This window comes from Scyliorhinus torazame, chromosome 3 (assembly GCF_047496885.1).
Source record: "Scyliorhinus torazame isolate Kashiwa2021f chromosome 3, sScyTor2.1, whole genome shotgun sequence".
Taxonomy (NCBI): Eukaryota; Metazoa; Chordata; class Chondrichthyes; order Carcharhiniformes; family Scyliorhinidae; genus Scyliorhinus; species Scyliorhinus torazame.
In genome coordinates, this window is record NC_092709.1 from 193,400,686 (window position 1) to 193,423,341 (window position 22,656).

General features: G+C 45.6%; 1 protein-coding gene and 1 long non-coding RNA gene across 3 annotated transcripts in view; one reads left to right on the plus strand and one right to left on the minus strand.

The window, feature by feature from the left end:
* Positions 1–5,013, minus strand: part of LOC140408866 (BTB/POZ domain-containing protein KCTD8-like) — a 387,677-nt gene extending 382,664 nt beyond the window's left edge. For both annotated transcript variants that reach the window (XM_072496675.1, XM_072496676.1), the window contains exon 1: positions 3,937–5,013. In XM_072496675.1, the coding sequence (XP_072352776.1) occupies positions 3,937–4,750 (814 nt within the window). In that variant the 5' untranslated portion in view covers positions 4,751–5,013. The remainder of the gene's footprint in view (positions 1–3,936) is intronic.
* The window catches only part of LOC140408868 (uncharacterized), a 153,371-nt gene continuing 134,220 nt past the window's right edge, over positions 3,506–22,656 (plus strand). Inside the window, exon 1 of the long non-coding RNA XR_011940227.1 lies at positions 3,506–4,072. This is a non-coding gene — a long non-coding RNA (uncharacterized lncRNA). The remainder of the gene's footprint in view (positions 4,073–22,656) is intronic.

Here is a 22,656-nt window from a genome sequence, read left to right on the forward strand (position 1 = left end):
CATAGGTTTAAGTGAGAGGGGCAAGGTTTAGAGTAGATGTACAAGGCAAGTTTTTTACGCAGAGGGTAGTGGGTGCCTGGAACTCGCTACCGGAGGAGGTGGTGGAAGCAGGGACGATAGTGACATTTAAGGGGCATCTTGACAAATACATGAATAGGATGGGAATAGAGGGATACGGACCCAGGAAGTGTAGAAGATTGTAGTTTAGTCGGGCAGCATGGTCGGCACGGGCTTGGAGGGCCGAAGGGCCTGTTCCTGTGCTGTACATTTCTTTGTTCTTTGTTTACCCTTAATGCCATGCATCTTTATCTTATGCAGCAAACTTTTGTGTGGCACCTTGTCAAAAGCTTTCTGGAAATCCAGATATACCACATCCATTGGCTCCCTGTTATCTGCCGCACTGGTAATGTCCTCAAACAATTCCACTAAATTAGTTAGGCATGACCTGCCCCTTATGAACCCATGCTGCATCTGCCGATGATATATTCCAGCATCTTCCCTACTACCGAAGTTAAGCTGACTGGCCTATAATTACCCGCTTTCTACCTACCTCGTTTTTTAAACAGTGGTGTCACATTTGCTAATTTCCAATCCGCCAGGACCACCCCAGAGTCTCGTGAAATTTGGTAAATTATCACTAGTGCATTTGCAATTTCCCTAGCCATTTCTTTTAGCACTCTGGGATGCATTCCATCAGGGCCAGGAGATTTGTCTACCTTTAGCCCCATTAGCTTGCCCATCACTACCTCCTTAGTAATAACAATCATCTCAAGGTCCTCACCTGTCATAGCCTCATTTCCATCATGTATGTTATGCCCTCTCTTTGCTTCGCACCAACTCCACATCTTAGAATTGCCTCTGCCTCTTTAGTTGTGGCCTTACCACTGATTGAACCTCTGCAAGTGCATGGGTATGCAATAAATTGGTGTATTTAATTTAATCCGCTCTACTATTGAGCTAGAAGGCGACAAAGATAGAGATCATTAGGTGTAATATCAGCATACTAACACTCAGCATGCCCATATGACATTGTTACAGGAGGTTGGTTCGCTCAGTTGGCTGGATGGCTGGTTCGTGATGCAGAGGTGCATGGGTTCAATTTCCGTACCGGCTGAGGTTATTCACAAAGGCCCCGCCTTCTCAACCTGACCCTCGCCTGAGGCGTGGTGACTGTCGGGTTAAATCACAACAAATCACTTGTCTCTCAAAAGGGGCGAGCAGCCTATGGTCCTCAAGGACTGCAGCGACCCTCATTACATTGTCTGCTATTTCAGTAGGAGCTAAAATAACAGAGAAATTACTACCCTACAATCGCAATAACCTTTCTTATACTCATGAACACACAACATGATTTCTGGGATGTAGGTTGTTAAGGCTGAGCATTTATATTAATTATAATTACCATAAGGCTGAAACAATTGTTTGGAGTTTGGAGAGAAATGAGACATGAAAACCATTGACAGGAAAAATGCAAAGAGTATTCCATGAGGTCTTTGTCGAATCATTCAGTTGGATTATAATGTGCAATAAATATAAATACTCATTAAAATTTGAAATTAGATTTGATATCATGGTATTATTTGAGCATGTTATCTGTGCTGAGGAACAAGACAGCTGACCCCTCCCTCTGGTGTACACCAAAATAAAAGGCTAAGTGAAACAAAGTTCCAAAAGTTACACACACACCATTTGAACAAATCATTTTTCATAATTCACTGTGGTCATTTCCGTTTTGCAAAAAAAGTCTAATTTCTCAATGACGAAGGTGAAAAGTCAAGACTAAGGTGGCAATGGCGAGGGAAATCAGAAAGCAGCCAGGAGGTAATTTTCAGCCTCAGGATTCTATGAAAAGAAAAGGCAGAAGAAGATAAAAGAGATCCTGTCACAGAATCAATTTGAGCGTCAGGCCGCCAGATACATCCTCACTTCAACACAGTGACATTTCTGAGGGAGAGGATGTATCGGACAAGATCTTTGAAATTTAGAATAAATGTACTGAATATTCAAAGAAACACCAACTATATTGTAAAGCAGAGGAATGCAAGAAAGGGGATTGTAATCCATACAAATTGACAACTAAAAGTGAAATGGGAGCCTTCTGAAATCCATGCATAAATTAACACCGAACACTATTGGAAGATCATATAGCATTATAGAATTACTACAGTGCAGAATGGGGTCATTTGGCCCATTGACTCTGCACCAACTCTCTGAAAGAGCACCCTACCTAGGCCCACTCCCCACCCTTTCCATAACCTCATCTGACCCATCCATCTTTGGACACTATGGGGCCAATCCACCGAACTTTGCACATCTCTGGACTGTGGGAGGAAACCCACGCAGACCCGAGTAGAAAGTGCAAACTCCACACGGTCACCCAAGGCCGGAATCGAACCAGGGTCCCTTGAGCTGTGAAGCAAACCATCGTCCTGGAGCGTTAACTCTTTCTCTCTCCACCGATATTCCCTGGCATGCTGAACATTTTGCACATCGTTCGGCTAATACTTTAGCGTCAATTACTCAGCAGTGCGGGTTAAAAAACAGCCCTGACCAGGGTACAGCTGTATATCAAACTGCTCAGTTCACTTGAATGATATCCCACGGGTGTCTTGTCCTGTATCCCTTAACATATATATGTCAAGAATGTATTGGTGTGCAGAATGAACAGGGCCTTAACAGTTTGCACGCCTGATTGCTTTGCTTACATTCAGGATTGCATAGATGCCGACTCAATTACGTTACATCTGTTTACTATTGGCAGCAAGGAGACAGCACTATTTCCAGCTCAACCGTGCATGCATTGCTTGGGAGACCGTGCAGATAAATCATTCTGCGTTGCCTCGTTAAAAAAAATCACAATAGGGCCAATAAGAAGCAAAGACATGAATCGATAGTGACAGCGGAGAGCCTGCGGAGAACCGGCTGGGGTGTTTCGTGATTTTATTAGCAGAGATGGCGCTATGCTGAGGAGTCAGGATTCTGGGCCAGGGGACTTCACTATCGATCTCGCCACTGAAACGCGAGATTCTGGCAAATCCTGAAGTAATCCATACGCAAGACATTCCTCCATCGACCCTGCGCGCTCCAGTCAGATGATATTTCTCTTTGATCCCGGTCTGTGCCTCCCCACTGTTTCCACTCCCAGTGGCTTCTCTGTGGACTCACAGAAGCTGACTGCAGTTCCCGCCAACAGAGAACTGAAAAAAAAATCAAAAGCCTTTGGGGCTTTTCTCATGCACAGATTTGATCCGTTCTCTCACAGGCTGGGAAGTCGGAGCCGTCCCTCAAAAGCAATCAAACGCGCCGAATCTCATTAGGAAATACATTGAGTAGCTGATGGGTGAAATATTAACTTTATTCACAGATAACATTACTCCGCCGCGTGAGGTGTCACACTAACTGGAGAACTCTCCAGAAAGTCAACAAGGAGAGCCCACGCGGTGATTGTGCAGTTTGGAAAGTTGTTCCCAGACGAAGGGACTGGGAAGCTGGGGCTATGCTGCTCCCAACTCCTGCTGGAGATCGCCCGCCCGCCCTCCCTGCTGTAAATGTGTGATCCTCTTTGTGTTCCAGCTGGGAATATGTTCAACTCCATAGAAACGGGTTCTTTGCTTTTCCAATCCCAGCGGGGATGTGGTAAACGTTTGGGATCATTAACCTGGAATGCTTGGAGTTGAACTGTCCGTGTGGAGGGGCCAGGCGCTCCTCACCAATGTCTGAATGAACTCGATTGTGTTTTACTCGGACAACAGTTTGGGGAAAGGGACCAGAACACGGTTATTGCAGAAAAAGTTCGCGCCTCGCTCTCAGCTACACTGAGTTTAACGGGCACTCGAACTGTTGGGGCGCTCCCTTGCTTCGCTGTGAAGTCAGGTGCCACCGCTAAATACATGTAAGGAACTGCGGTTAGAAACAAAAGAAAGGGTTCAAACTCACGGAAGAAGATGTACTCGGTGTAGCTGCTCCACATCTTGTCGTCTCTGTAGTGGTTGATGAAGGTAGCTGTCCCAGTGGAGTTACAAGCCACCATGTGGAAGCCGGCCTCTGAGAGCCTGTCAAACGCTTGTTCCAGGTAAGTGAACTTCAGGTAAAAGCGGGACGTGTACTTCTCCGGGGGCCGGTCAGGGTCCCGGCTCTCGTTCAGGGTGTCCCCGAAAACCTCCTTGGTCAGGGCGATCCTGCCACACACCATGATCCTGGCCACCCGGCGGAACTTGGCATCCGCCTGGTTGTCCCTCACCAAGGTGTAGGAGCCGCGGTAGCCGATGGTTATAAAACCTGATCTCCTGTCTGCTGCCACCGAGTAAGGGGCAGACTTGGCCAACACATCGCTGCTCTGGGAATTCTCCTCAATGTCACTGTGGCAGGTGTCCTCTGTCACCGAGCTCTGCTTGGTGACATTGGGCGTCAGGAACCTGACCAGCTCGCCCATCTGGAAATGTTCAGCCTCCCTCAGCAGCCTCTCCTTCTCCGGGAAGTGCTCGGGTAGGACCAGCTGCTTGTCTCGGAGGTAATCCAAGATGTACCTGAAGAGGAAGCCGTCCCGGTCGAGGAAATAACGGCCCCTGTTGTCCCTGGGAAGCACCTGGACGTTGTTCGTGGAGAAGAGCTTGGCCAGCAGGGAGTCGGAGACACTGAGCAAGGTGTCGTGCTTGGTCACATATACCTGCCCCCCAACGTTCAGTTCCACTACCTCGGGGAACGAGCTGGACATCTCGCTGATGGGCAGGACGCTGTCGCGGACAGCCATTTCTTTTGGAGGAGGCGATGGAGACAAAAGTGTGTGCGCGCTGATCTCAGCTCCCAGGCGAGAGTGTGCACATTCCTCACTGGCAAGCAGACGCGGCGGCTCCTCTTGTGGGCGACGGGAGGACGGAGAGGGCGAGGAAGAGTGAGGGGATGATGCTTGTGTGTGATGGGAAGAGGCAGCCTCGGAGATTGAAGTGGACCAATTCCCAGCCTCGGGATACAGGAGAGAGTCTGGGGAAGCACCCTGACGTCAGGCAGCCAGGCTGCAGGGAGGGGACTTTGCAAAGTGTGGAATGAAAAGTCAGAGGAAATCTGCCTGGAGCCCAGCCTAATCAGCCAGCTACAATTCAAGTTCAGATTTAGTGGGAACTTTAACGTGAAGATATATTTGACCAACCTTTCCATGTTTCCGCGTTCCTCCTTTTACAGTGCTTTCTAAAAAAATATTTGGAAGCCCGACAGGAATGAATGCAATGTAAAATATCTATTAGCGGTGCCATGATATCGAGTGGACACTGTAAACAGGGCATGGTGCTGCTGCAGTTTGCAATGGAGTTTTTTCCCCCTTTAAAATACTTACAATATCGGTGGACATCATATTTGTAATGATATCCGGCCAGCTTCGTTTATCCTGAACACTTTCTCTGATTTCACACGCTTTCTGTTTATAATTGCAACGTTTTGTACCTGCGATATTTAACCTAAGATGGGGAAGTTTGTGGACATTAATTATATGTTTCAACTTCGAAAATATTATTTGAATAAACTTTAATAAAATCTTGGAAGTAGAGATATTTTAAATGGCTTGAAGGAGATGTTCGGCGTGTCAATAACAATAGATTGGGAACAATATATTAAAACCTACTGGAATTGTAAATTATTTATACAGAATCAATCACCACCTAAGGCTTCATATATATGTGTGTGTGTGTGTGTGTGTGACAGTGCGGCTTGGGAATGTTCATAACAAATGTTATAGGAAATGTCCATTCTCAATAATTATTCCATTACTGCACTGATACCGCACATTAACACTGATTTATGGCAGGTCCAAAAATAACAAGATAGCTCTGTGGCTTTGTGTAACGTTCAGATTTCAGAATGAAAATAAACTTACATTAGGGTACGGAGGTTAAATCAATACTCCACTCCATTTGCCGTAATGACGCCGTAGCAATGGGTTAAAGTAAGAACCAGCAAGGATTTCACTGAACCGCAAGTCCTGTCTTTTTACTCTTCAAAGGCTAAAATAGTTAAAAATTTAATTTTTAAAAATTGCAAATGTAAAGTGGCTCAGGTAGAGGAGTGGGTGAGAGGAATACACGAAGACCGCTGTAATTGGTGTGGCAATTTAGAAGTGAGAAGGAACAGTAAAGGACTCATGCCCTAATCAATATGCCACACATGGCACTATGAGCAGTTGAGTTTGTGGGTTTTGATTGTGCACGGGGCCGGTACCTTCTTGCTGGTATTACAACGGGGTTGCAATGAGTAAATGCGAAGCCGCAGCCTCACAGGAGGTAAAAGTGTCCGTGACTCACTTCTCTTGAGCGCTTCCTAGTGACCGCTTTTGCAACAGCATTAGATAGTCTCTGGCAGACCGTCGCTCAACAGGTTATCTGGGACTGAAGACCGAAAAAATGAAAAAATGAGCAAAATAATTAATACGATGAAATAAGACATTGAAATTAATATATATAATGGCAGGGTTTATTTGGATATTTTCCGGATTGTTCAATGGCATTACATGTTTTGGTCTGCAGGAAGATCACAACACGTTTAACCCAAACTTGCACTGTCGAGTATCACTCTGCTTATTCCTGTGTATTTATAACTGGCTCTATTCACACCAATGTTCGGTGTGATTTTACCGCCACAGTCGTTGCAGTGAAAAGTAAATCGCTTAGCATTGCATGACAATCAAAAGGCGAACCTTATTGTATGAAATGTACCACGTTACTGTCAGCAGCAGATGTTTTCCAAATTCCACCAAAACTTTAGCAGGAGCCATTACTGGAGTATCACTTAAAATTCGTTCGCAAGACCATGATATAATTCATTCATAAGTCACTGTTATTTTTTTTCAAAGACACAGACAATTGGTTCATAAAACCTGAATTTGAATTCTAAACAAACCTGTCATTCGGTAATTACTGCTGCCCGATTTCTCCTCTTTACTGTTTCACTCTTCAGTTGCTCTTGGCACCGTGGCTCGAACACTTCTCTCAACTTTCAAAATGGCCCCTTTCCTCCAATAGAACACACGCAGTTTAGATTGTCATAAACCGTCCTCAATTTTTCTCATCCCTGGAAGTGAAACGAGGTGAATAATTACTGTGGTATTGTGGGTTTTTAAAAATGTGTTCTTGGGATGTGGGCGTCCTTGTTTATTGCCCATACCTGAGACATTTAAGAGTCAACCACACTGCTTGTGTATCTGGAGGCCAGACCAGGTAAGGACTACAGGTAAACAATGGTTTCATGGTCATCATTAGACTTTTAATTCCAGATTTGTTTTATTGAATTCAAATTTCACCATCATCTATGGTGGGATTCGGACCCAGGTCCCCAAAGCATTACTCTGGGTCTGTGTATTAATAGCCCAGGTCACTGCCTCCCCATAACTTTGTCAAGTTTGTCTCATATCTGAAAAGTCCTTGGTTCAAAACTGGGCAGAAACATTTTCAAATAACAGGTGAAATACATTCTACCTGTTCTCTGGAGGGACAATTGGCAGGATGGGATGCATTAAAAAATGATCTGTTATTCAACCATGATTGGTTCCTCTGCATTCATATTTAATCCCTCCACCAACAACAAACAATGGCAGCCTGTGTACCATCTACAAGATGCACTGCAGAAACTCACAAAGGTTCCTCAGGCAGCACCTTCCAAACCCACAAATACTACCATCTAGAAGGACAAGAGCAGCAGATACCTGGGAACTGCACCAACTGACAGTCACTCACTATCCTGACTGGGAAATATGTTCCTTCACTGTCGCTGAGTCAAAATCCTGGAACTCCCTCCCTAACAGCACAATGGGTGTGCCTAAATCTCAGGGGCTGCAGCGGCCCAAGAAGGCAGCTTACCGCCACCTTCTGAAGGGAAACAATGGATGGGCAATAAATGCTGGTCTAACCACATCTTGTAAATTATTTTTTTTTAAAGTTGCATTTGCATTTTTGTGCCCTATCAGCACAAGTAAAAATAAAATCAACTTCTATCTGTATAGTGCCCTTAATGTGTCCGAACACATTTCACATCAGCAATAGCGTTGGAGAATGTAAGAAAATTAGTGGAAGGCAAAATAGCTTCAAGAAGGTATTTTAAAGCAGGCAATGAAGCAGCAAAGCAACAAGATTTGGAAAGAAGCTTTCGTGGATAGCATCAAGAGAGATGAAAGCTCCAATGCCAAGGAAGGAAGATTTGGGTCTGAATTTTCTGGTCCTCTGCTGGCAGGTTTGGAGTGAATAATATCACAGATGGGCTTCCTGCTGGGTTCCCACCCACCCTGACCTCTCAGTAGTCTTACGCTGGTGTGTGCGAGGCCTCGGAGGGCTGCCCATCCTTATCCCAATTGAGGCCCTTAAGTGGCCAATCATTGGATACTTAAGAGCTGTTTCCTACCCAACCTCAAATTATTAACACTGAAACTAACGTTCGTGGCCGGACTGCAATCTAGGATGAAACCAGTTAACTTATTTCAGAGTAGGGATGAATCCAGCCACATTGGTGCACGTTGAACTCAGTGATTTCTGCACCTTTATATAACAGCAAAGTGTGTCACTTCAGAAGGAGGAGATTAGCAATTTTAGAGCCATCTTGCGGGAGTGTTCTTTGTGTCAAATGATTGCACAGTAATATTAATGATGGCTGTGGAGAATTCCATGAGATATTCGTCCCAACTTCTCATCTGAAGGAGAGAATCTGTCCAGAATGATGGCCTAAAAGTAGTGAACAGGGAAAATAGTAATTAACTAGCTCTTATTCCACCAAATTGCTGGTGGTGATGTTAACAGAGAAATACTTGCATTATTCATATGACATCCTTTCATCTACTTACATAACCTCATAACTTAAATGGATAAAAGACTGAGCAAGGGAACGTCATTAAGAATTAATCAAGTAACCACAGCAAAAGAGTCTTTTTGGATTTTATTATAATAATATAATATTCTTTATTACATAGATAGATTACATAGAACATACAGTGCAGAAGGAGGCCATTCGGCCCATCGAGTCTGCACCGACCCACATTAATCCCTCACTTCCACCTTATCCCCGCAACCCAATAACCCCTCCCAACCCTTATGGACACTACGGGTAATTTAGCATGGTCAATCCACCTAACCTGCACGTCTTTGGACTGTGGGAGGAAACCGGAGCACCCGGAGGAAACCCACGCGGACACGGGGAGAACGTGCAAACTCCGCACAGACAGTGACCCAGCGGGGAATCGAACCTGGGACCCTGGCGCTGTGAAGCCACAGTGCTAATCACTTGTGCTACCGTGCTGCCCCTATTGTCACAAGTAGGCTTACATTAACACTGCAATGAAGTTACTGTGAAAATCCCCGAGTCGCCACATTCTGGCGCCTGTTCGGGTACACACAGGGAGAATTCAGAATATCCAAACTACCTAACAGCATGTCTTTCGGGACTTGTGGGAGGAAACCGGAGCACCCGGAGGAAACCCACGCAGACATGGGGAGAATGTGCAGACTCCACACAGGCAGTGACCCAAGCCGAGAATCAAACCTGGGACCTTGGCGCTGTGAAGCAACAGTGCTACCCACTGTGCTACCGTGCTGCCATAATCTCATGTTTCCAATCTCAGTGTGATTTCAAGTACGGTCCTTGCTCAAATCTAGCCAATTTACTCTTAACAAATATTTATCATGGCTGACAGGGAGAGACGTTCAGATCACATCATGGGCCGGTTTCCCCGCAGCCTTGCAGCGAATTTGTGGCCGGCACGGGGGCAGTGAATCCACTTTCATGACGAAATCGGGCCCGGCGGGTCTGGCAATTCTCTGGGACAGAGAATCGGCATGACCACGGAGTATGCCGCGCGGTCGAGTCCCCTATGGCGTGGAGCTAACCACCTATTGCCGGTCGGGATGCTGGCGTGGCGGCTGCGGACTCAGTCCGCGGCCGCCCTGGCCGGGGTGGGGGAGATCAAAGGCCAGGGTGGGCCTTATAGGTGGCCGGGGGGTAGATCTGTGCAGTTTGATGCACGGGCGCACGGCTGATCGAGGGTGTCTCCTTTCTGTGTCTGGTTCCGCGGTCCGAGTCTGCCATGGAGCTCGGCGCGGCCACTGGAGCCACGGACTCCGAACCAGAAGTGCGGGAGCCCGTATCCGCAGCTAAAGCTGCGAGATTTGCTCTGCGTCCCTGCAGGGCATAGAATTAGCTCAACTTGTTTAGCGGAATTTCTGGAGTAAAACTGCACCATTTCTACGCCGGTGTGGGGACATAGTCCTATTTTGGGAGAATCCAGCCCCATATCTACACTATGCAGATACCTATATAACATCAATATAAAGAAGATATGGTATTGATATTTGTGGAGCAGGTAACTTGATTATTTTAGAGTTGTATGGAATGCACAATAGGGCCTGGTTGGTACTGAAGAAGAGTGTATGACAGACTGACATCATCACAATCACACTGGGCTATATTCAGATAATTATAACTGTAGGACAGACCCACGAATATTTTCTTCATTCATCTGCCTTGTAACTAAAGTTATCACAGATGCTACAAGACAGTGCTTGTTGTTAAGCATTTCTATACCAGCAGCTAAATCTGTCAATCAATTATCTCTCTTCCATTTAAATCTTTCTATAAACAGTTCCATCAACTCTGCTTTGGCATTTCTTAATTTTCGAAACGTTGATTTATCCTCTTGAAAGTACTGATCTTTACCACACCTATCCTGCCTTAACAATCTTGGCCACACAAACCTAAGTTGTATTCCTGGATGAGGTACTAAAGCAACTCCACATTTTATTTAATTAATTTTTTGATGGGATGTGTGTTTCGATGGCGAAGGCAGCATTTATTTCTCATCCCCAGTTGCTCTTAGGACGGGATGGTAAGCTGTCTTCTTGAACCCCTGCAGTCCACAGTAGGTACGTTTACTGTGCTATTCGGGAGGGAGTTCAGGGTTTTGACCAAGCGTCAGTGAAGGAACGGAGATATACTTCCAAGTCAGGATGCTGAATGACTTGGAGGAGAATCTCCAGGTAGTTGTTTTCCCATGTATTTGCTGCCCTTGTCCTTCTAGGCGGTAGCGGTCGTGTGTTTAGAAGGTGCTGTGTACGGAACCTTGGTGTGTTCCTGCCATGCATCTTATAGATGGTACACACTGCTGTTTCTGTGTGTCCATGGTAGAGGGAGTGACTGTTTGTGGAAGGGGTGCAAATCAAGTGGGCTGCTTTGTTCTGGATGGTGTTGAGCTTCTTGAATGTTGTTGGAGCTGCACTCACCCAGGCAAGTGGGGAGCATTCCATCATGGTCCTGACTTGTGCCTTGCAGATGGTGGACAGGCTTTGGGGGGTTACTTGCCGCAGGATTCCTAGCCTCTGATTTGTTCTTGGAGCCATAGTATTTATATGGCTAGTCCAGTTCAGTATGTGGTCAATGGTAACCCCCAGGATGTTGATAGTGGTTTATTCAGTGATAGTAATGCTATTGAATGTCGTGGGGCGAGTGTTTGATTATCTCTTATTGGAGATGGTCATAGTCTGTCACTTGTGTGTCGTGAATGTTACTTGACACTTGTCAACCCAAGCCTGGATATTGACCTGGTCTTGCTGCATTTGCATGGAGACTGCATGTATGTAAGCAATGTTTGTAAACAATCCCAAAGTAGGTTTTAAGGAAGAGCAGGGGATTTTAATAGCATTCTGGTGAACATTTATCTCTCAGTCAACATCATCCAAACAGGTTAAATGGTCATAACTGGTTTGGGGCCTCAATGTAATAATAATAATAATCTTTATTATTGTCACAAGTAGGCTTACATTAACACTGCAATGAAGTTACATGAAAATCCCCTAGTCGCCACACTCCAGCGCTTGTTCGATTACTCTGAGGGAGAATTCATAATGTCCAATTCACCTAACAGCACATCTTTTGGGCCTTGTGGGAGGAAACTGGAGCACCCGGAGGAAACCCACGCAGACACAGGGAGAATGTGCAGATTCCGCACAGACAGTGAACCAAGCCGGGAATCAAACCCGGGACCCTGGCGCTGTGAAGAAACAGTGCTAACCACTGTGCTACCATGCTGCCCAAAACTTCACAAGAAGTTCAATTTTCCTACAAAACCAAAGTAATTAATTGGTTATGCCGAGTTTGGGGTATTTTCGCAGTGTGTGAAAGATGCTGCAAAGTGCAATCCTCCTTTGCTTCTTTCTCGTAGGAGAGGAAAATTAGACTGGTTTGTAATTCTTGCAAATTAGCAGAACAATTAGATGAACTTCATGTAAGACCATAAGACCATAAGACATAGGAGCGGAAGTAAGGCCATTCGGCCCATCGAGTCCACTCCACCATTCAATCATGGCTGATTTCAACTCCATTTACAAGCTCTCTCTCCATAGCCCTTAATTCCTCGAGAAATCAAGAATTTATCAACTTCTATCTTAAAGACACTCAACGTCCCGGCCTCCACTGCCTTCTGTGGCAATGAATTCCACAGACCCACCACTCTCTGGCTGAAGAAATTTCTTCTCATCTCTGTTCTAAAGTGACTCCCTTTTATTCTAAGGCTGTGCCCCCGGGTCCTAATCTCCCCTGCTAATGGAAACAACTTCCCTACGTCCACCCTATCTAAGCCATTCATTATCTTGTAAGCTTCTATTAGATCTCCCATCAACCTCCTAAACTCCAATGAATATAATCCCAGGATCCTCAGACGTTCATCGTACGTTAGGCCTACCATTCCTGGGATCATCCGTGTGAATCTCCGCTGGACCCGCTCCAGTGCCAGTATGTCCTTCCTGAGGTGTGGGGCTCAAAATTGCTCACCGTATTCTAAATGGGGCCTAACTAATGCTTTATAAAGCTTCAGAAGTGTGGTGTTGGGTGCTCTGGTGCACAGATGAGCCAACACAGTTGTATGTGGTACAACTCTATTTTATTATAACTCTTATAATACAGTTCGTTCTGGATACTCTGCACGTGCTGTCTCCCTGAGTGTGTTTGGCAATAGATGTGTCCTGGTTCTCCTCTGCAGCTCTTACTGACCACCAGGGGTCGTGTCTGTGCTTTTATATCTTTCTGTCATTGGTTGTGGTGTTGTGTGTTCTGATTTGTCTGTTGGTGTGTCTATCATGATGTGTGTGTTTGAATATCATGACATCCCCCCTTTTTACAAAGACAAGTGCCTACGTGGTTATAAATATAATTGTGTCGTGAGTGCATCTAAGAGTGTGCGTTTGTGTTGTGTACAGCGTGTGTTTATGACGTAACTATTTACATGGGGCGATGTCGGGTGCGTCACACTAACAAGGTTGTACCATAACAAAACTTGGATGCGAGAGAAAAAAAAAACTTGAACATTGGTCCGGTCAGACGATATCTGGAACAATAAACAACAACAGGTTATAATACAGAAGTGTTTGACTTTTTGAACGTATTAACAGCGTTATAAGTCCAGTCTAATGGGTGACCGCCTCAAGAATGGGCTGTTCCTCAAGCCGGTTCAGCTGTGGAGATTTGGGGTCACACTGGATCACCTTGGACTGTTGGAGGTGATGCTGTTGCCGAAGTCTCTACTTTACCATTTGTTGTACTTCATGCAGTGCTTGGTTTTTTTCATTCTTGCAAATATAACATTCAACATCTTTGTTAGTGGTGCCCTGGCTGTGGTTTGGTTCTGGTGGCGATGGAAGGGGCATGATCCGTGGCATCTCCACAAAGTCATCCTTGGGAACCAGTGGAGGATCTGGCGTGTGCGTACGGTGCAGTTGCGAGCGTGGAAGGCGGCACAAAGCCCGCTGATTGCGCCTACGCACCAATCCATCCGCCCTGCATGCCAGGAACAAGGTGGAGTCTGTTTTCTTTTTATGTTTGTGGTGGACGGCATCTTGTAGCCGATGGGTCGTTGCCATCGAAGTAGCACCATCACTAATATCATGCAAGGCGATGACTGTGCCAGATGTGGAAGTTGGCCAAGACCGTGTACGCTGGTTCCGGCCTTCTGCTGTGCCGGAAGGGCGACTCCGCAGAGAAACGTCGAAGCATGTCGCCTTGGAGAGAGAATTGTTGCTCGCATCAACGTCTGGCGATGGCGCGAATTGGTGTGTCCATCTTGGACCGCCGGTGCTGGTTGCCACTGCCGACCCAGTGGGACTGCCACGCGATCCATTCCCTGTCGCCGTGGCATCTGCCGTCACCCTGAGCGTGCCATCACCGAGGCCGCGACACCGCCCGTCCGGAGCAAGGTCTGGCGTGCGCAAATCAGAGTCGGCGCTTGGCTGCTCCCCATCTGGAGTCCGGTCTGCCTTCCGCCGATGCCCCCCGTCCGGAGTCCCAACAGGTTCACTGGAGGCAGCCGAGATTCCCTAAAGCTGCACTTCTGGAGTCGGAACATGCAGGAATGCACCAACCAGTGGAGAGGCTCGAGCCATCGAGGGTGGAAGCGGTGCGCCGCCACCACAGTCGTCAGTGGTCCCACCGTGATCGTTGAGTGCCTCGGTACGCACTAGGCGAGGTCTGTCACCTTGCACCTTTTGCATGGGAAGTGGGATGCTGTCGTCACTCGTCTCACATCCCGTGGATAGATCGTCATTAGCAGCTTGCTGTTCACTAGGGTTGGGTAAATTGTCAGAGTTTTCATCTGGTGGTGCACACCATGTCGGTGGACTGTCATTGTCTTGCCGTTGTCCTTCATTTGGGCTTTTCTTCTTTGGAACTTTAAATCTTCCCCCAGACATTGCAGAACCTTGTTTATTACCCCCAAATTCTCCCATATGTATGGTCTCGAATATAGGATCCACTGTTTCTATCGACATTGTACCATTTTCCAAAGAACATTCCGTTTCACTTTTCTTCTCAGGTACCTCATATGTAACTTTGTTTAATGTACATGCCTTCATGGTCTCTGGGTCTGATTTTGCTGGGACTGGCATGGTCACAGTCTCTCTTTTACTGTTCTCAATTGCCCACATTATACTCCCCATACATAACTGCTTAATCACTGGGGTTAGTGTGGTACAATGGACAATCGGGTCGACCTTATCTGCATCTTCACCATTAGTGGAAAGCACACTTGGTTCACTTGAAACTGCTGTGGGTTTTAAATTCGTTATCTGGCTACTCAATGTCGGTGTCCTCAGGATTCTTGCTCCAATGTTCTGCTCAATAATCAGTGGAGTGTGTATAGGTTCAATGCAATTAATGTTCCCCTCCAGGTTTGATGAGTCATTACTGACTAACTGCTGGTCTCCGAAGTTGGGATTTTGCGGCATTGTGTTGAAGGGAGACATTTGTCCCTGCTGTAGATATGATTCAGGTTGTGTTATTTCCATTACCTGAGGATCAATGTCTTGTCCATTTTTTCGATCCATACTAAAACACTGGCAATTCTCAGTCTGCTCCTTGCAAGTTAAACATTCAATTAATTTCGTTAGCAAATCCTCAGCATCCTTCTGTGGCCGTGCAGCATTATTAATCTCTGTTCGGCTACAATGATCCTGAAGGTCAGCGCATAAACCTTTTTTCTTCGGGCTTGGACGAGGCGATTCCTTTGGCTTGTCTTCAGTTGGGCTTGAACAGTCTTCAGCGCTGTGCCCTTTATTGTAGCATGAGAGACCGTCATGGTCATGCTGCTGTGTAGTGGAGCATGGTAGGCTGTTATAGCCTTCTTGCTGTTCACGGGAGCATGGCAGACTTGCATCGTCTGCCGCTGGTTGGTCAGGAGAGGTTGCTAGACCCTCATGGTCTTGTTCCTGCAAGGACTGCGCTCTGGAGTCTTGCGTTCCTTCCATCGTGGAGTCCGTCCACGAGCTCTCTGTGGAGGCTTGTGACACTGGAGTCACTTCTTGTTCGTGCAAGGACTGCGCTCTGGAGTCTTGCGTTGTTTCTATCGTGGAGGCTGTCCACGAGCTCTCTGTGGAGGCTTGTGACACTGGAGTCACTTCTTGTTCGTGCAAGGACTGCGCTCTGGAGTCTTGCATTTCTGCAATTGTGGAGTCTGTCCACGAGCTTGCTGTGGAAGCTTGTGACACTGGAGTCACTTCTGGTTCATGCGAGGACTGCACTCTGGAGTCTTGCATGTCTTCTTTCATAGAGTCGGGAACGTTGAGCGGGACGTGGACCACGCTCTGTGTGGCAGCAGGGCACTCTCCGTGTGCTTGCACCGCTCCCTGTCTGTTAATGTCAGGCTGCAGCATCATCCGGTACTGATAAGTTGGAACGTCATATCTGCTGGATTGAAGATCCTCAAATCCGAAAAATGAATCCGCATCTGCGTCGGATTCAATGTGGGGGCCGCCAATGTGCAACACGAAAGGTTCGTCCGAGTCATAGTCATATAGGACCACGGAGCTATCATTGGGCTCGCGAGGTCCGGAAACACTGTAAAAATCGTCATCGAAGTATTCAAGGTCGGAATCATCGGCTTGTGCGTAGGTAACTGCTTGTCGGAGGGTTCTTCGGAGGTTAAATTCATCTCCTGGGTCAATTTGCGGCACTGTGCTGTCATTCCAGGTGAAGGAAGGTTGTTTTACAGCTTTAACAGATTTTTGTTTTTTTGATTTGGGACGTTTCCCTTTTAAATTGGATTTGGGACATTTCCCTTTTAAATTGGTGCAGTCTGGGGCCTCTGACATCCTGACGCTCGGTATGTAGCACGTAGGAAGCGACTGCGCATGCTCAGATCGCTGTTCCTTTACCGATGGCCGTTTTCTTGACTGCGCATGCGCAGCATCTCGCGCATGCGCAAACGAAACTTCCGGTTCTGCGCACTTCTCGCGCAACTGTGCTAGCGTTATACCTTTAGCAAGATGGCCGCCGACCTCGACCCAGCCTTTTCTCAGGCCCGGGATTTCGGGCTCCGGGATCCCAGCCACGAGGTGAGTACTGCAGCTTTTCTTACCTTTAAGTCCCCATTGGATTGCGTATTCTTCACAGTACTTGGCGAATTTGCCCATGACTGCCTGGTAATCGTGCCTTTGCTGCCTCCTGAAGAACCTGAACCTTCTGAACATTGCTCTTGCCCTTGCACCGGCGACGGTGAGGAGAAATTCAATTTTTTCCCTATCATCCAGGTCCTTGAGTTCAGCTGCCGCCAGGAACAACTCGAACATTTGCCGGAATCGCCGCCAGTTTTCGTGGAGGTCGCCGTCGCACTGGAGCGCCTGCGGAACCGGGAGCTCGTACATCATGCCTGGGCACTGCTGGTTGTCTCTGTACACTGAGGTATGCCGGCAGGTATCGATCCACTCCTGTACCATGTGGTCTTGGGTGCTCTGGTGCACAGATGAGCCAACACAGTTGTATGTGGTACAACTCTATTTTATTATAACTCTTATAATACAGTTCGTTCTGGATACTCTGCACGTGCTGTCTCCCTGAGTGTGTTTGGCAATAGATGTGTCCTGGTTCTCCTCTGCAGCTCTTACTGACCACCAGGGGTCGTGTCTGTGCTTTTATATCTTTCTGTCATTGGTTGTGGTGTTGTGTGTTCTGATTTGTCTGTTGGTGTGTCTATCATGATGTGTGTGTTTGAATATCATGACAAGAAGTACATCCCTGCTTTTATATTCCAAGCCTCTTGAGATAAATGACAACATTGCATTTGCTTTCTTAATTACGGACTCAACCTGCAAGTTTACCTTTAGAGAATCCTGGACTAGGACTCCCAAGTCCCTTTGCACTTCAGCATTATGAATTTTGTCACCGTTTAGAAAATAGTTCATGCCTCTATTCTTTTTTCCAAAGGGCAAGACCTCGCACTTGCCCACGTTGAATTTCATCAGCCATTTCTTGGACCACCCTCCTAAACTGTCTAAATCTTTCTGCAGCCGCCCCACCTCCTCAATACTACCTGCCCCTCCACCGATCTTTGTATCATCGGCAAACTTAGCCAGAATGCCCCCAGTCCCGTCATCTAGATCGTTAATATATAAAGAGAACAGCTGTGGCCCCAACACTGAACCCTGCGGGACACCACTTGTCACCGGTTGCCATTCCGAAAAAGAACCTTTTATCCCAACTCTCTGCCTTCTGCCTGACAGCCAATCGTCAATCCATGTTAGTACCTTGCCTCGAATACCATGGGCCATTATTTTACTCAGCAGTCTCCCGTGAGGCACCTTATCAAAGGCCTTTTGGAAGTCAAGATAGATAACATCCATTGGCTCTCCTTGGTCTAACCTATTTGTTATCTCTTCAAAGAACTCTTAACAGGTTTGTCAGGCACGACCTCCCCTTACTAAATCCATGCTGATTTGTCCTAATCCGACCCTGCACTTCCAAGAATTTAGAAATCTCATCCTTAACAATGGATTCTAGAATCTTGCCAACAACCAAGGTTAGGCTAATTGGCCTATAATTTTCCATCATTTTCCTTGTTCCCTTCTTGAACAGGGGGGTTACAACAACGATTTTCCAATCCTCTGGGACTTTCCCCGACTCCAGTGACTTTTGAAAGGTCATAACTAACACCTCCACTATTTCTTCAGCTATCACCTTTAGAACTTTTAAAAAATAGTCAAGACTAACCCTTCAATGTAGCAGTTTGCATTTATAAATATGTGATTTAATTTAAAATCACATCCCAAATAGTATAAGGAAATGGATGGCGGGAGATGCACAGGCTGCAATCAGTTAGGTAGGAATAAAACATGCAAGGGCCACCCCAAGTTGCTGGATCAGGAATAGGAGTAAGTTGCAAGATCAACCATATTAAACACTGTAAAAAGATTGGGAAAGACAAAAAGGAAGACTACCATAGCTACGTTAGCATTACTAGACAATATATTGCTTTTGATAGGTCTGTAGCAAAGATGACATGTCATTTTATAGGACTAGAATCCCAATTACATAGTTTCACATACATCAGAGTTGTAACTAGATTTCAAAATTTGCCCAGACAAAAATATCAAATCCCAATGTTCAATTCATATACTAGTCTCATTCCAAGTTATGTAGATTCAGGTTTTGATTGAAGGCATCCCTGCAGGCAAGACATCTGCTTTGCGTGAATTAACTAATGTCTATTAGACCTCATGAAACAAATTCAAGTTTTTGAAAGAGCTGAAGTCAATAACACTACATTGTGGGGATAAGGCAATATGAATAATGATGGTGAATAATGATGGTGATGACATGCAGATGATAAGGCAAATCAGAAATGCTTGGAATTCACTAACTCACCTGACATAGACTTTGTCCCTCGCCAAATAACATCCTGAATTCATCCCTGTGTTAATTTTGGTGTTGTTAATTGGTAATATTGCTCATTCCGGGAGCTATTGCAGATGTGATGGGCCAAATGGCCTCTTTCTGTGCTGTAACAATTCTGTGATTCGTTTCTGTGATTCTTCTGTTGACTACATTGACCGGATAGATAGTGAGGTCCATTTATATATGGCTCAGCTCTGGAAAGCAATGGGGAATGGTTTAGCACAGTGGGCTAAACAGCTGGCTTGTAATGCAGTACTAATGCCAACAGCACGGGTTCAATTCCTGTACCGGCCTCACCGAACAAGCGCCGGAATGTGGCGACTAGGGGCTTTTCATAATAACTTCATTTGAAGCCTACTTGAGACAATAAGCGATTATTATTGTATATTAAATATAAATATCATCATTGCTAACATCTTTAGATGTCACTGCACATGCATTTCCTCAGGAACTGTAACCTGTAGCACCTGAAATCTTTAAAATGTCTACTTCATAAATCAGAAGATGATGTTTTAATAGAAGAATATTTGATGGCAGCACTTTTAAAGTTTGAATAATCTTTGAGAAAGACTTGAATTGACTTAGAGGCATTTAAGTTCCTTTGTCAGAGGAAAGAAGAGATAGTTTCATCATTGTAGTGAAGCAAAAAAAAAACAATTTAAAAAAACTTATTACATGCAAATCACTTTTAGCTATGATTATACACTTAAACAGCTGTCATGGGCTTATTGCAGATGGTTAAAGTAGCTGAAATGATATAATTTACAGATTACTGATGAGAACTGACAAGATGATGGGAAATGTTTTTGGCAATTCACATCAAACAATATGTTTATTTAAAGGACATTTTATACTCAACCAAGTGCAACTTCAAATGAGGAATTTTGTGATTTTGCATGGTGTCTGATGCATTTCAAATCCAATCAGGAACATTTTGCTTCTGCTCCAAAAAAACATATTCCAGGAATATTCTAGTTTTGTGATCTTTGACCAATGACAGACTTTAACGGCAGGAATGGAATTAAAGTATCCCAAGTGCATCTCTGCCACACAGCTCTTTATCCGAGGTGAGGGTGAACTTTGGTGAACTTGAATTATTTCATCCGTTGCATCTAATCTCATTTAATTAAATTCCAGTTAAAATTAGTCAGTACTTTATCCTGGTTTGAAAAGTTTATTGCAAATCCACCACTGATATTCAAACTATCCCACTGAAGTGAAATAAATGAAAATACTACACTGAACTTAATATTACAAGATAATGAAATTACATCGAAAAATCTGTCCTACTTGTGTTTTCATTGGTGGAAAAGTTGATGGATCCACCATGCTAGGAGAATGTTGCACTTGGTTGCAAATGGTGTGACACACGGCACTGCACCATGACTATTCTACAGAGCTTGGAAACATAACCTTTCGCAGCACTCAACTTGAGTAATGGGGAGTCTCCTTAGGGAAATTTTATGAACTGTGTAAGTTTTGCCTCTGCATGATACTTTATCTTCATTTTTTCAACGTTTAGTGGTGAATGTAAGCCTCCAGTACTATGCATCAATTAGATCCAAGTCCTTGCCTCAATAATTTAATCTGCCTCACAACCACCTACCAGGAGAGCCAAATATAGGCTTATTTGATTTGATTTATTATTATTATTGTTGCATGTGAATATATACATGTATACAGTGAAAAGTATTGTTTCTTGCATGCTGTACAAACAATGCATACCGTACATAAGGAAGGAAGGAGAGACTGCAGAATATAATGTTACAGTTATAGCAAGGTGTAGAGAAAAGATCAAATTAATACAAGGTAGGTCCATTCAAAAGTCTGATGGCACTAGGGAAGAAACTGTTCTTGAGTTGGTTGGTACGTGACCTCAAACTTTGGTATCTTTTTCCTGACGGAAGAAGGTGGAAGAGAGTATGTCTAGGTTGCGTGGGGTCCTTAATTATGCTGGCTGCCTTTCTGAGGCAGCGGGAATTATAGATAGAGTCAATGGATGGGAGGCTGGTTTGCGTGATGGACTGGGCTACATTCATGACCTTTTGTAGTTTCCTGCGGTCTTGGGCAGAGCAGGCTCCATACCAAGCTGTGATACATCCAGAAGGAATGCTTTCTATGGTGCATCTGTAGAAGTTGGTGAGGGTCGTAGCTGACATGCCAAATTTCCTTAGTCTTCTGAGAAAGTAGAGTTGTTGGTGGGCTTTCTTAACTATAGTGTCGGCATGGGGGGGACCAGGACAGGCTTTTGGTGATCTATACACCTAAAAACCTGAAGCTCTCGACCCTTTCTACTTCGTTCCCATTGATGTAGACAGGGGCATGTTCTCCACTACGCTTCCTGAAGTCGATGACAATCTCCTTCGTTTTGTTGCCATTGAGGAAGAGATTATTGTCGTCACACCATTTCTCCAGATTCTCTATCTCATTCCTGTATTCTGTCTCGTCATTGTTTGAAATCCGACCAACTACGGTGGTGTCATCAGCAAATTTGAAAATCGAGTTGGAGGGGAATTTGGCCACACAGTCATAGGTGTATAAGGAGTATAGTAGGGGGATGAGGACACAGCCTTGTGGGGTACCGATGTTGAGGATGATCATGGAGGAGGTGTTGTTGCCTATTTTTACTGATTGTGGCCTGTGGGTTAGAAAGTTCAGGATCCAGTCGCAGAGGGAGGAGCCGAGGCCAAGGCCACGGAGTTTGGAGATGAGTTTCGTAGGAATGATGGTGTTGAAGGCTGAGCTGTAGTCGATAAATAGGAGTCTGACATAGCTGTCTTTGTTATCTAGGTGTTCCACGGTAGAGTGCAGGGCCATGGAGATGGCATCTGCTGTGGACCTGTTGCAGCGGTAGGCGAACTGTAGTGGATCAAGGCAATCCCGGAGGCTGGAGTTGATTTGTGCCATGGCTAACCTTTTGAAGCACTTCATGATGATGGATGTCAGAGCCACTGGACGATAGTCATTAAGGCACGCTGCTTGACTTTTTTTGGTACAGGGATGATGGTCGTCTTCTTGAAGCAGATAGGGACCTCAGATTGTTGTGAAGAGAAGTTGAAGATGTCTACGAATACCCCCGCCAGCTGATCCGCACAAGACCTGAGTGCTCGTCCGGGTACCACATCTGGGCCAGTGACTTTCCGTGGGCTGACCTTCGAGAAGGCTGCTCTGACGTCTGCAGTGGTGATCTCAGATACAAGTTCATCCGTGGCTTCTGGGGTAGAGGGCTCGCTCTCGCTGACCTCTTGCTCAAAGCGGGCATAGAATGCGTTGATCTCATCAGGGAGGGGTGCGTTGGAGCCGACGATTTTACATGCCTTCATCTTGTAGCCCGTTATGTCTTGCAGACCTTGCCATAGACGGCGGGGATCCGTGTGGCTAGCCTGGGACTCGAGCTTGGTCTGGTACTGTCTTTTGGCATCTTTGATGGATTTCTTTAGATCATATCTGGCTTTCTTGTCGAGGTCAGGGTCGCCTGACTTG